The 14382-nt window shown below is 45.9% G+C and overlaps 2 protein-coding genes across 2 annotated transcripts; both read left to right on the forward strand.

The window, feature by feature from the left end:
- Positions 1 to 4166: 4166 nt before the first annotated feature.
- Positions 4167 to 6303, forward strand: LOC122371190 (adhesive plaque matrix protein-like). Its single transcript, XM_043347334.1, has 2 exons — positions 4167 to 4535; positions 5207 to 6303. The coding sequence occupies exons 1-2, from the start codon at positions 4530 to 4532 to the stop codon at positions 6122 to 6124; spliced, it is 924 nt and encodes a 307-aa protein (XP_043203269.1). The 5' UTR covers positions 4167 to 4529; the 3' UTR covers positions 6125 to 6303.
- A 6173-nt stretch (positions 6304 to 12476) lies between these two features.
- On the forward strand, positions 12477 to 13836 carry LOC122371191 (adhesive plaque matrix protein-like). The gene is made up of 2 exons (XM_043347335.1): positions 12477 to 12539; positions 12740 to 13836. The coding sequence occupies exons 1-2, from the start codon at positions 12534 to 12536 to the stop codon at positions 13655 to 13657; spliced, it is 924 nt and encodes a 307-aa protein (XP_043203270.1). The 5' UTR covers positions 12477 to 12533; the 3' UTR covers positions 13658 to 13836.
- Positions 13837 to 14382: the final 546 nt, after the last annotated feature.

Here is a 14382-nt window from a genome sequence, read left to right on the forward strand (position 1 = left end):
TAGCTATCAAACTGGTATTTCGAATTGTCAAAGTTTTAAATTTGGAGAAATATATCTATGTAATTACAAAAAAAAATATTTTTTTTTGATTTTTCAAAAAGTTCTTGATTTTTCGCAAAAAACGGAACGTATGTGATAGAACACTAATGAACTACTCTAGCAAGTTTTAGCCCAATATCTTCAGAAATAGCCAAGTTAGTTGCATTATTGTCAAAATTTTACAATTATATATATTTTCAAAACCATATATCAGTACGTTCTTGACATTGTACAGCAACATAAATGGCACCATCGGGTTCCTGAGCTCAAACTGCATCTGATAGGCACATTTTTTGTTGAAAAATTTCATTTTCGAAATTTGACCTTTTCTGACCTGAAATTGACCTGACCTCCAGTAAATTCAGCTGAAATGACCTCAAATGACACAGACGAAATTATTTTCGAAATCTACGTGTAAAATGGACCATAAAACATGCGGCACGTGACCGATACATGATATACAATTTTCGTGACCTAGGATGACCTGGCCTTGACCTGAAAAATTCGAAGGAAACGTTCTGTTCCCTCAGGGTATTTACGGCATATATCAAGGAGTGCGTAAACCAATGATGAGCCTGATCGGACTTCTCAGCCGGTGGCCAGAGCATAAATTGTAAAAAAGCATTGGTGGCCTTACCAACTCGCTAGCTCAATTTGATCGGGAGTTATCCCGCGCCCCGCTGAGGGGCGGGGGCAGAATCTTCTCCCCCGTTTTTCGCCAATAACTTCTAAACACGTTACGCCAGTAACGTCAAACTTTCAGTACCTTATCATACATCAATTTGACACGTTCCCTGAAAATTTGAGCGAAATCCGCCGCAAAATATTTGAGTAAATGACGTTTAAGTGACGTCATGTCACGCCATTTTTGTCTCAAAAACGGCAAAACTTCAAACGCCGCTAACATCTTCATTTTTTAAGAAATCAAGACGTAACAAAAAAGGTTATACGTGATTCTACTTTGTCTATCAAATGGCTATCTCGTTTTGTTTTTGAAAATTTTGGATTTCAGCCCTTTTTCAAAAAACTGACTTTTTTGGGAAAATAATGATAAAATCCAAAATTTTGAGTGTATCGAAAAAACCTGAATATATGTCACAGAAGTGGTCTATGTGCAGCTAGATACCAATTTTTAAGAAGAATCGGCTGAAAAATGTGGGAGTTATTAAAAAAATTTATGACGTCACGACACACAAAATTTTTGAAAAATGATTTTTTTGGACGTTCTAGACCTCGTACGGAAACCAAAATAGCACAATTCGATTCGCCGTGAAAAACTGCATCAGATCGACACCTTTTTAGGTCTTAACAACCAACTTCAAAATTATTTGACCTCCTTTGACCTGACCTTGACCTGACCTCGACCTGAAATTCATCCTGACGTGGTCCATATCACTTATTGAGTGTGCCTATTGGATTCTATGAATAAAATGACGCATAAAACATGTGTCGCACGTGCCCTTTTCTATATTTCGTTTTTGGTGACCTGACCTGACCTGACCTTGACCTTGACCTTGACCTTGCATGATATGATATGCAACGGATATTGTCTTGGTAGCCTAAGAACACGTTTTGGGCAACCAGTCTCAGTCCATTCTTCGGCAACTACGGTGCAAGGCCGATACTGTAGAAACTTGCATTTTGTACCCTTGACCTGACCTCTGACCTACTTAAAAAATCGGCTCTTAAGATCCGCTTTGTTGATAGCTTTCGATTGCCGTTTTCCCCGTCTTTCTACGACCATCAGTTCGGAAGTTAGACGGGGGGGGGGGTAGAATCTGCCCCTCCCCCCCAGCAGGGCGCGTATGGCTGAATGGCCCAGCGGGTAGCAGGGTGCGGGTTATGGAAGAGAAACTCTGATGACCTAGTAGTGTCAACGCAAGGTCAGCAATGCAAAAGTAAGGCATCGGACCATGCAACTGCAAGGAAGCATGAAGTCACAATTCCGTGTGCTTGAGACAGTTTGAGATCGTTTCCGGTGCCAAAATAACACTTTCATTTGTCCCCATTGACTTATAATGGTGAGATCACATGACCGGCCTGACCGGAAAATGCAGTTGGCGTCACAAGATCCGGCTTGAATCAGAGGTCGGGTGTGCCAAGTTTCAGCTCTATCGTCTGCGTGTTCGGAACTATCGCGAAAAACCCAGGGGGGGGGGGGGGCACTCGTGACTCCCCTTCGATTACCTTACTACTCTAGCCTATAGCTACTTATAGCTATCTATTCAGCCATCTATTCCATGTACTACACCATCCCAGAAATGCGTTATCACGTAACTCGGGCCCTCCTATCTGACCAGTATCTATGTACTGTCTCCATTGTTCTTCCTGCTTATGCGGCCGACGGCCGGGCGCATCATGGACAAAATACTCGGCACACTGCGGCGTACGGTCCGCGCGTGCCGCAAGGTCAGTCGGCAGAGCCGAGGGCACGGTCTCTCAGTGGCTGGGAGCCGGCACGGCGCCGCGCCCACGGCTCACTGACGTGTCGGGAGGGTCGATGGCAGAATTCCCACCCGGCCTGAAGACGAGACCGTGACCCCGTGACAACCACAATGTTTAGCACTGGGCCAGGAGCTGAAAGGCCACGTCGTTCGCCAGGTAGGATAAATGAAGGTTTGAGAAGGCTAAGTAGTCCCACACCAATGATGCCAACTTCCTGCCTTCTGGCTTGCTTTGTGATAACGCGCGACCCGTGGGGGGGGGGGGGGGTGTCCAAACTCCAAAGGGCCCCCTGTTTCGCAGGTAACTCAGAAACGGCTGGGAATATTTCGACTTGAAACTTTCAGTACCTCTCCGTACATCAATTTTACACAACTCCTGAAAAAAATCAGGACCCAGGTCATCTCAGGTCACGAGCTATAGAGGTCAAACTGAGCTCATGTTCGGCGATTTTTCGTCGAAAAAGTTGTTCTCGAAGAAAAATCGCAGAAAATCATATTTTTAACTTAGTGGCTCAAAAATTGGACCGTGGGTATAAAAAACATTGCAAACAAAATAGCTATCTCGAAATTTTTAAAATATAAAAATCCCTTATCTAGGGATTTTCTAACTCAATTTAGATTTCTTGAGATATTTTTTTTAAATTTGGAGGAAATTTTTAAAAACCGGAATATATGTCAGAGAACCCCTTAGGTACACATGCCAAAAATTAACAAAATATCTGTAAAACTGCCAGAGATATAGCCATTTGAATAACTGAAAAAGTAGCGACTGTTCTTATGACTTCACAATATTTTAGGTATTTGTGCTTGAAATCAGTCAGGAGTAATATTTATGATACTTATCAACCTCTTCCTGACTGAATGTGATCCTTCACGTCAGTAAACTCACTTTTACGTAAACAATTGTTTTTCGTTGTAAACCGGTACAATTTGACCTTATTTGACCTTCCTGTGACGTCATAGTTCCAAGAAAAATGGTCAAGGATGTTTCTATGGTAATATATATATATATATATATATATATATATATATATATATATATATATATATATATATTAACACGCCTTTCCTTACGATTAACGAACGTTTTCTGATTGGTCGAGGCTGACCTCTGTTGTGATGTCACAGGTCATCATCCACTCAGGTGACTATCCACATGCCAGATCTATCATATACATCATATCCAGACTCATTTTGAAAACTTAGATTTCATTTTTATGAACGACTTCTTGTCACTGTAAATTGGACAGATTTGACCTTGTCTGACCTCCCTGTGACGTCACAGGTCAAATATCAAGGTCATCGATATCTTCTCTTGTGCATCTCGATGAGCTCTTTCGAATGCCGTTTGAATTTTTCCGATCCGGCTATTGGTTCCGGAGATACGTAGGGGGCCCTTTGGGTACCCCCCCCCCCCCAAGAGGACGTGGAACCTGCCAGACCTCAACGGGGCGCGGGATAAGATACCAATTAGTGGGCCGTTGCCTAATTTCCAAATGCGTCGAATGTATGAATGTATCTGATGGTGCCCCGTCGAATCGCCAACGCTCGGTATGACTAACATGATTTGCATGGCTGGTATGACGTGATCTCACGATAAAATATCTCGTCTTTGTGTTACAATTTCCGTGTCACTGATTCATAACCTTCAACCTACTCGGCTTCTCATTGAAATGAGCAAAGTGTGGAGCATTGAGCTGGCTAGGAGATACGGGGCACCGGCACCCATGGTCATCAAGTACGTCACGGTCAGACTTCAGGGTTCAGGCCCTGTTAGCACTGTCAATGGTGCCATAGTTCGCAGGAGCGGGAGAGGCCGCCCCGAGCGACCTCTTCCAGCGCCAGTGCCCCATTGGCGTGAGACCAGAGTACCCCGAGCTGAGAGCAGGGAGCGGCCCCATTCACGCCGTGGCCGCAGGCTGGCTGGCTGACCCCGCCCGGCCCACACGCCGTACATAAGGCGCACCGCGTCGGCACAGAGCATCAGTCGCTCCGCAGACCCAGCGACGCAAGAACACAGACCTGAGGAGCACACACACGGACAAGATGAAGGTAAGATGGTGGAACAGTGGACAGCCGAGACTTAGCGGCCAGCGGGTGACCAAATACGGGTTTGAACGGAGATGTATAGTAACTACCTTGCGCGTATGGTTCACTGGCGTTAAAGGGACACTCCCACCTTAACATTAGTTTTGAGTTGAGATAGCCAAATTGGTGGCCATGGCCTGCAAATACCGGTTTGGGCACTCACAACATCGACAAATGCTTTAATTCGGAGATATGGAATTTCAAACTTGCAGTTTTCGGATTCTAAGGGGCTAGTGCATTGGTATGCCCCCTTAGAATTTGTGACGTCAGCGGAGATCTAACGATTTTTAAATCTTTTACTAAAACGTTTGGTAGCACGCGGTGGTATATGCTGCTTTGCGCGCAACAAATGCCGCACTTTCAAATAAAGTCGCTAGGAACAGCGGAGATTCCAAAAAGTAAACAAAAGTAAAAGTCTAATATCTTAATAACCGGTGAATATTTTTCGATGAAATTTGGTAGATATTCGTTTTCGCTCTTTCTGAACCAAGCGACATCACTTTCGTGCCAATTCATTAACTTTTTTGAAGGTGGGAGGGTCCCTTTAAGCTCCAGGCGATGCATAACTTTCTGTTCACGCAACACAAAGATAAACGCTGTTAAGTCTTTATACTAATCCGGTCCATGTGTTCCAGGTGTTTGTTGTTGCCGCCGTGCTGTCGGTGGCTGCCAGCGTCCGCGGCCAGTCCTACGGAGCTCCGCCACCGCCTGCCTACAGCCCTCCGGAGCCCGCCTACAGACCTAAGCCGGCTTACAGCCCCAAGCCCGCCTATAGGCCTGAGCCCGCCTACAAGCCGGCACCATCCTACGCCCAGAGGCCCTCCTACGCCGCGTCGTACCAGGAGCCTCAGTATTACGCGCAGCCGTACCAGTTCGAGTACGCCGTCAACGACCACTACACGGGCACCGTGTTCTCGCAGAACGAGAACAGCGACACCAAGGTGGTGCAGGGCTCCTACTCGGTGAACCTGCCCGACGGCCGAGTCCAGCACGTCACGTACACGGCCGACAACGAGGGCTACGGCGGATACAACGCCGAGGTCACCTACGAGGGCGAGGCCCAGTACCCCGAGCACAGCGGTAGCTACTCTCCGGCGCCCTCCTATCGTCCCGCACCGTCGTATCAGCCAGCTCCCTCTTACAAGCCGGCCCCGTCTTACCAGCCCAAGCCCGCTCCTTCTTACCGGCCCGCTCCCGCCTACAAGCCTGCTCCCGTCTACAAGCCTGCTCCCGTCTACAAACCCGCTCCTGCCTACAAGCCTGCCCCCTCGTATGAGCCTGCTCCGTACAAGCCTGCTACATCTTACAAGCCTGCCCCCACGTACAAACCTGCTCCTGCCTACAAGCCTGCTCCTTCGTATGAGCCTGCTCCTTACAAGCCCGCGCCCTCTTATGAGCCTGCTCCTTACAAACCCGCTCCTTCTTACAAGCCTGCTCCCGTCTACAAGCCGTCTTACAAGCCTGCTCCTGCCTACGAGCCGTCCACTTCATACGGCCCCGCTCCCAAGCCTGAGGAGTCGTACGGAGCTCCGAGTCCTGCTTACGGCAAGTGAGAAGTAACGATAGTGAGGCTATGAAGTGTATTAGCATGAGTGATTATTGGAATGATATCACTTGCTTCTTATTGGTGAATGTTTGTAATATTTATGTGTCGTGTTGTGGGGATGTTCTATATATGCCCGTGATGTCCGTTGAAGCAATGGGTAATTTTTGAAATATATTGTGAATCTGATATAATCGATAAGTTTCTGAACAAAGAAGCTCGCGCCCCTGCAGTTGCACTGTTACTGTGGTTTTGTCGCCCGCCGAACCCAGAGAAGTGACATTGCGTATTCTGGGAAAATACTACTCAGTACCCATTTCTGTTTTGATATTCCAAAACTCCTAGCCTCGATTTAAAAAAAGTGATTCTTTTCGGATTTGCTGCGCAATGTTGAAGGGTCATCGCACGCTTGCCTGACATCTTGCAAGCTCAACTGGCATCGTCAATATCTCAGGAATTCCCTAGCTAGTGCTAAGCCTATGGGCTTAAAGAGAAATTGTTCAGTCATATGAAACTCGTCGATAGAACTTAACCCGCGCCCCAGTGGCGGTCTCAGACAACTTCGCCCTAGTGGGGGGGGGGGGGGACATATGTTACCACCCACCTCTATCTCAAAAACGAAGAGGGATAGAAAGACACGGTAAAAAGCAGTCGATAGCTCTCGGTGCGTACGTTTGAAAGCATTTCAGTCATTTTTCATCTTAGAGCAATATTAGGTTCACCAGAGGTCATCAAAGGTCAAAATTTGTGAATTGTCATATGTTTCAGAAAACATGCCGTTATCTCAGGAACTATGATAGCTAGAAAAACGCTGGGAAAAGCAATGGATAGCTTCTGAGCTCTTCTTTTAATAAGGTCATCAGCAAAAATGACCTCAGGTCAACCGTTAAGACTCCAGAGGACAAAAACTAAAAAACAGCTGTTTTTTCGAAAAGTGTTTTTCGACAATAACTTTTGACTAAAAAAGCTAGGACGTTTCCATTGCCAGGATCGTGTTCCTCTCGCCGAGACGCGTCGAATGAACTATAATTTGACCTTGAAAGGTCAACTTCAAAATTTGACCTCAGGTCAAGGTCATGGCCTGACCGAAAAAGGTCATGTTGCATATCAGTCGATGTGTCTCGGCAAGACAAACACAATGAGGCCTACTCCAGCGTTACATCTCTTTCCAATCGAGAGTTATTGGCAAAAAGCTGTTTGTAGCCTCAAATGACCTCAGATGACCTTTCTAGAGGCTATCAGCAAAAAAGACACCTTGGTCGTCACGGGTGGTCCAAATCATTGTGATTCTGAAATATTTGGACTGTTCCTGTGCGTACACACGGATCTAGAGGCATTTTCGTTTTTCTACATTGATTATAATGGAAAGGTCACGCCACTGACCTGACCTTAGGTCACGCATATAAAAAATCCGAGATAGGTATACAAATTGTAGGCACCCATAATATCATGCAATCAACCAAGTTTAAACCTCTCTGACAAACACTGCAGGCTGGTCATGATTGCAAACTCTTTTAGGCTTGGTCAGTTAACTTGACCTGGTGACCTGACCTGATATGACCTGGGGTCAAAATTTTCACCATTATCCAAAATTGATGTGCAAAAAGCTACTCTAAGCGGCACGGAGCTACGAGCCACGTTTTTTTTATTCACACGCAAAAAACGCGACAGGGTGGTAACATATGCCCCCCCCCCACTGGGGCGAAGGACCCGGGCCCTGGTAAGGGGGGCTATTTTTTGCCCCCTCCAGACTTTTCGAAATATCTCCAGAATCGCTGCGCCAATCATTACCAAACTTTCAGTACCCTCCCGGGTATCACTTTTACACATTGTGACCATTTTTTTTCCAAAGGCTATGACAGGTTGTCCGCAAATGACGTCATAGTGACGTCATGTTCTGCCGTTTTCGGCCCAAAAAAGGTTTCGCGGGAAGAGCTGTCAGGCCTATAGCTTTAACGATACAGAAAAACATTCAAGACATACAAGGCGTAGAATTATTAGGGCTACAAAACTGCTACCTGGAAATTTTGAAGTTGTTGAATTTTGACCCCAAAAATAAAAAAAAATTTAAATAAAATTGCCGACAAATCCAAAAAGTTTTTTGATTTTCGAAAAACAACGGAATATATGATAGCCTCTACCGACTTCTATTCACATACCACATTTTAGATCGATAACTCTTTTTTTTTGACCAAGCTATAGCAAAAAATTGTTTGAAATTGATGACGTCAAATATTCAAACTCAATTTTTAAACAATTCTAGACCACGTAGCGCAAACCAAAGACCACCATTAGACTCGCCGTGACGTGCTGCATCGATTCAATACCCATTTTATGCAAAAATATCAACTTAAAAATTTGACCTTTTTTGATCTGACATTGACCTGACCTCCACCAGGGAGTGATCGAAACCGTTCCTGATGTTCTTAAAACCAACACCATTTAGTTTGAAATGAAAAATTGGCCATAAACATGCATCACACAGCCCTAGTGAAATTGGGGTAATGTGCTGACCCTTGGTGACCTGACCTGTGACCTGACCTGGTATTATCAGTGACCTCTAATAGCAATATATGTACTAAGCAACTGACTCCCTATCGTTTATTTTCGATGAAATGCGTTTTACACGATGTTATAGCGCATTCCCTAAAGGAACCGTGACCTGCAAAATATTTTATTTTTGACCTGACCTGTGACGTCATCGGTGACCCCGAGGTCAATGAAATTGAAGTTCGCTCGACAAATGTGACAGGACTTTCGAACGCTATTTGAATTTTGCGGATTCGTCTATCAGTTTCGGAGATACGAGGGGGACAAAAAATAGACCCCCCCACCAGGTCGCGTTTTAAACAGACCCCACCAGGGCGCGGGTTAAGGTCAAATTATAGTTCATTGGACGCGTCTCGACAAGAGGAACACGGTGTCGTGATAAATGTCGTGCCAGTTGCGAGTCAAAAGCTATTTTCAGAACAGCTTTCCGGAAAAAAACTTAAGTTTCGTTTATGTCCTGGAGTCAAAGCCGTTGATCGTAGGTCAGATATGGGACAAGCCTTAGAAGGAACCTTAAAAGAGCTATGGAATGCTCTTACCGCGGCGTTATAGATCTATTCGTTGCGAGGTATCTGCGAATTTATCGACAATTTTCAAGATAGGAAAAATTTGACCTTTGATTGCCTCTGGTGACCTTACATTTGACCTGACCTGAAATTATATCTATACTTTCGTCATTATTTTTGACGTTTTTTCGAATGCCGCTTAGCGTGTGTCGTCCGTGGCCTAGAAGCTGAATTAGACGGGGGCGTGAAAACGCTCCCAACGCAGCACTCCATTAAAAATTCAGACCATCTGCACGGCACGGGATAATGAAAGAATCGCACATAGACAAATATTATTAAAGTTTTTAAAGTCAGGATCGGCTGCAGCATACTACACTTGCTATCTTACACATAAATACAAAAGTATATTCTGCTAAGTGCTAGCCCCTGGCCCCTGTGCATAACACACGAATTAACCTTCCAGGCGGTGGGGGGGGGGCATTTTTTGCCCCCCTTAGTTTTTTCGATATATCTCGAGAACCGCTGCGCCGATCGTTACCAAACTTTCAGTACCCTCCCGGGAGCAGCTAGCGCACATGGTGACCAAAATTTTTTTCCAAAGGCTATGATAGGTTGGCCGCTAATGACGTCAGAGTGACGTCATTTTTGCCATTTTCGACTCAAAAAAAGGTTTTGCGGGAAGAGCTGTTAGGCCTACAGCTTTAGAGATACAGAAAATGTTTCTTAAATAAAAAATGTGGAAATAAAAGGGCTACAAAACTGCTATTTCGGTTTTTCGAATTTTTTTTTGGATTTTGACCCCCAAAAATCAAAAAATAAATTTTTTGAATACAATAGCCGAAAAATCCAAAAAGTTTTTTGAATTTCGAAAAAATCAGAATATATGTAATAGCCCCTACCACTTTCTATCTACATACAAAATTTGAGATCGATACCTCTTTTTTTTGGCCAAGTTATAGCGAAAAAACTGCTCAAAATTGATGACGTCAAATTTTCAAACTCAATTTTTAGCAATTCTAGACCTCGTAGCGCAAAACGAAGACCACTATTAGAATCCCCGTGACGAGTTGCATCGAATCGATATCCATTTTATGCAAAAATATCAACTTTGAAATTTGACCTTTTTTGACCTGACCTTGACCTGACCTCCACCACAAAGTGACCTAAACCGTACCTGATGGTCTTATAACCAACACCATTGAGTTGGAAATGAAAAACTGGCCATAAAACATGCATCGCATAACCTTAGTAAAGTTGGGCTCATGTGGTGACCCTTGGTGACCTTTGGTGACCTGACCTGTGACCTGACCTGGTATGACCAGTGACCTCTAATAGCAACACATGTACTAGACAACTGACGCCTTATCGCTGATTTTCGACAAAATGCGTTTTACTCGGTGTTATAGCGCTTTCCCTAGAAGCCCCGTGAACGGTGAAACATTTTATCTTTGACATGACCTGTGACGTCATCGGTGACCCCGAGGTCAATGAAATTTGGTTTCCCTCGACAAATTTGACAGGGCTATCGAACGCCGCCGTTTGAATTTTCCGGATCCGTCCAGTAGTTTCGGAGATACGGGGGGGGGGCAAAAAAGTGCCCCCCCCACCGCGCGGAAGGTGGCTGGTAGGCCCACCACCTGCCGGGTTAAACCTTAACACTTCCGCCCTGCAATTAAGGCTCCATTAAGTTTAACCTTCTATTACCAAATTGCTGCAGCCAATCGGGTGCTATAAACATGACTGATAGCTTATTTTGATCATCTGACTTTTGAAAACGAAATGTTTGCATGAATGGCTTCTATTTTGTGCTTGCTTAACCCGCGCCCCGCTGGGGGGGGGGGGCAGAATCTGCCCCCCTCCCGTTTTTCGCCAATAACTTCTAAACGCGTTACGCCAGCGACGTCAAACATTCAGTACCTTATCATACATCAATTTGACACGTTCCCTGAAAATTTGAGCGAAATCCGTCGGAAAATTTTTGAGAAATTGACGTTTTAGTGACGTCATGTTCGCCATTTTCGCCTCAAAAACGGCAAAATTTCAAACGCTGCTAACATCTTCATTTTTAAAGGAATCAAGACGTAACAAAAAAGATTATACGTGATTCTACTTTGTATATCAAATGGCTATCTCGGTTTTTTGAAAATTTTGGATTTTGGCCAAAATTTTTCCAAAAAACTGACTTTTTTGGGAAAATATTTATAAAATCCAAAATTTTGAGTTTATCGAAAAAACCGGAATATATGTCAAAGAAGTGGTCTATATGCACCTACATACCAATTTTTAGAAGAATCGGTTCAAAAATGTTGGAGTTATTCAAAATTTTATGACGTAACGACACACAAAAATTTTGAAAAATGATTTTTTTTGGCAGTTCTAGACCTTGTACGGAAACAAAAATAGCACCATTCGATTCGCCGTGAAAAACTGCATCGGATAGACACCTTTTTAGGCCTTAACAACCAACTTCAAAATTTGACCTCACTTGACCTGACCTTGACCTGACCTCGACCTGAAATTCATCCAGAGGTGGTCCATATCACTTATTGAGTGTGCCTATTGAATTCCATGAGTAAAATGACCCATAAAACATGTGTCGCACATGCCCTTTTCTATATTTTGTTTTTGGTGACCTGACCTGACCTGACCTGACCTTGACCTTGACCTTTGAATGACATTGTGTGCAACGAATATTGTCTTGGTAGTCTAAGAACACGTTTTGGGCAATCAGTCTCGGTCCATTCTTCGGCAACTACGGTGCAAGACCGATAGGTACTGAGAAACTTGCATTTTGTACCCTTGACCTGACCTTGACCTGACCTCTGACCTACTTAAGCAAAAAAATTTGGGCCCTTAAGATCCGCCTTGTTGAGAGCTTTCGATTGCCGTTTTCCCCGTCTTTCTACGACCATTGGTTCGGAAGTTAGACAGGGGGGCAGAATCTGCCCCCCCCCCCCCCAGCATGGCGCGTATGGCTGAATAGCCCAGCGGGGCGCGGGTTAAGTCATGAAAAGAGAGGACTCGACGGCATGATAAAATAATAAAAAATTATTTTATTTCGCTTATTAATTGAATGGAGATATGAGATGAGATTCAGTCAAAGCTTACGATGTACCAAAACTGTTTTATGTAATATGTTGAGATGATGTCATATCATTTTTAAGACACTAAATGGCTGTGATAGCGCGACGAGCTGAGAGCAGGGAGCGGCCCCATTCACGCCGTGGCCGCAGGCTGGCTGGCTGACCCCGCCCGGCCCACACGCCGTACATAAGGCGGACCGCGTCGGCACAGAGCATCAGTCGCTCCGCAGACCCGGCGACACAAGAACACAGACCTAGGACGAGCACACGTACGGACAAGATGAAGGTAGGATGGTGGAACAGTGGAGTGTCGAGACTTAGCGGCCAGCGGGTGACCAACCACGGGTTTGAACGGAGATGTATAGTAACTACCTTGCGCGTATGGTTCACTGGCGTTAAGCTCCAGGCGATGCATAACTTTCTGTTCACGCAACACAAAGATAAACGCTGTTAAGTCTTTATACTAATCCGGTCCATGTGTTCCAGGTGTTTGTTGTTGCCGCCGTGCTGTCGGTGGCTGCCAGCGTCCGCGGCCAGTCCTACGGAGCTCCGCCACCGCCTGCCTACAGCCCTCCGGAGCCCGCCTACAGACCTAAGCCGGCTTACAGCCCCAAGCCCGCCTATAGGCCTGAGCCCGCCTACAAGCCGGCACCATCCTACGCCCAGAGGCCCTCCTACGCCGCGTCGTACCAGGAGCCTCAGTATTACGCGCAGCCGTACCAGTTCGAGTACGCCGTCAACGACCACTACACGGGCACCGTGTTCTCGCAGAACGAGAACAGCGACACCAAGGTGGTGCAGGGCTCCTACTCGGTGAACCTGCCCGACGGCCGAGTCCAGCACGTCACGTACACGGCCGACAACGAGGGCTACGGCGGATACAACGCCGAGGTCACCTACGAGGGCGAGGCCCAGTACCCCGAGCACAGCGGTAGCTACTCTCCGGCGCCCTCCTACCGTCCCGCACCGTCGTATCAGCCAGCTCCCTCTTACAAGCCGGCCCCGTCTTACCAGCCCAAGCCCGCTCCTTCTTACCGGCCCGCTCCCACCTACAAGCCTGCTCCCGTCTACAAGCCTGCTCCTGCCTACAAACCCGCTCCTGCCTACAAGCCTGCCCCCTCGTATGAGCCTGCTCCGTACAAGCCTGCTACATCTTACAAGCCTGCCCCCACGTACAAACCTGATCCTGCCTACAAGCCTGCTCCTTCGTATGAGCCTGCTCCTTACAAGCCCGCGCCCTCTTATGAGCCTGCTCCTTACAAGCCCGCTCCTTCTTACAAGCCTGCTCCCGTCTACAAGCCGTCTTACAAGCCTGCTCCCGCCTACGAGCCTTCCACTTCATACGGCCCCGCTCCCAAGCCTGAGGAGTCGTACGGAGCTCCGAGTCCTGCTTACGGCAAGTGAGAAGTGACGATAGTGAGGCTATGAAGTGTATCAGCATGAGTGATCAGTGGGATTTGTAACCGCTTCTTTATATTTATGAATGTGTGTGATATTTATGCTTTATGTTGAACGGGTGTTATCTGTCCGTGATGTCCGTTGAAGCAATGATATAATTTTTGAAATATACTCTGAGGCTGATAGAACTGATAAGTTTCTCAACAAGAACGCTTTTGCGCTCCTGGTTTTACTGTTACGTGTTTTTTTTTTTTTTTGCAGCCTGCCGGACCCAGAGAGGTGGTACCGGGCATTATATGGGCATACTTGCCAATACCAAAGGCCCCAAAGGCCCTGTATAGGAGGTATGCTCGTTTGGCCCAAGCAAGGATTTCCGTGACGTCACTGGTGCGAAGGGTCGGACGGCTGCGATGTTATAAGTGACCAAACCTTATCGCTGTCCCAGATAGCTGCCAAATGTAACTATAATGCCAAAGTTTATTGCTTGAAAAGTTGAAAGTTCAAAACAAGACAAACAAGAAACCTATTTGACGTTCTTACGGACATGCCAACGACTTAGCCACTATACAACTCAAGATTCAAGTATAATCAGAACACTGGATCAGTTCAGTTTTTCTGCCTTTGTCACCATCGGACCATTATACAGCTTTACAGCCCTATTCGGCGTGCACGTGCGCTTGTCGAGTCGGGATGAGCCAGCCCTGCCCAATACCGTTATTTCCTAAAACTTC

Source organism: Amphibalanus amphitrite, unplaced genomic scaffold (genome assembly GCF_019059575.1).
Source record: "Amphibalanus amphitrite isolate SeventyFive unplaced genomic scaffold, NRLGWU_Aamphi_draft 001214F_arrow, whole genome shotgun sequence".
Lineage (NCBI taxonomy): Eukaryota > Metazoa > Arthropoda > Thecostraca > Balanomorpha > Balanidae > Amphibalanus > Amphibalanus amphitrite.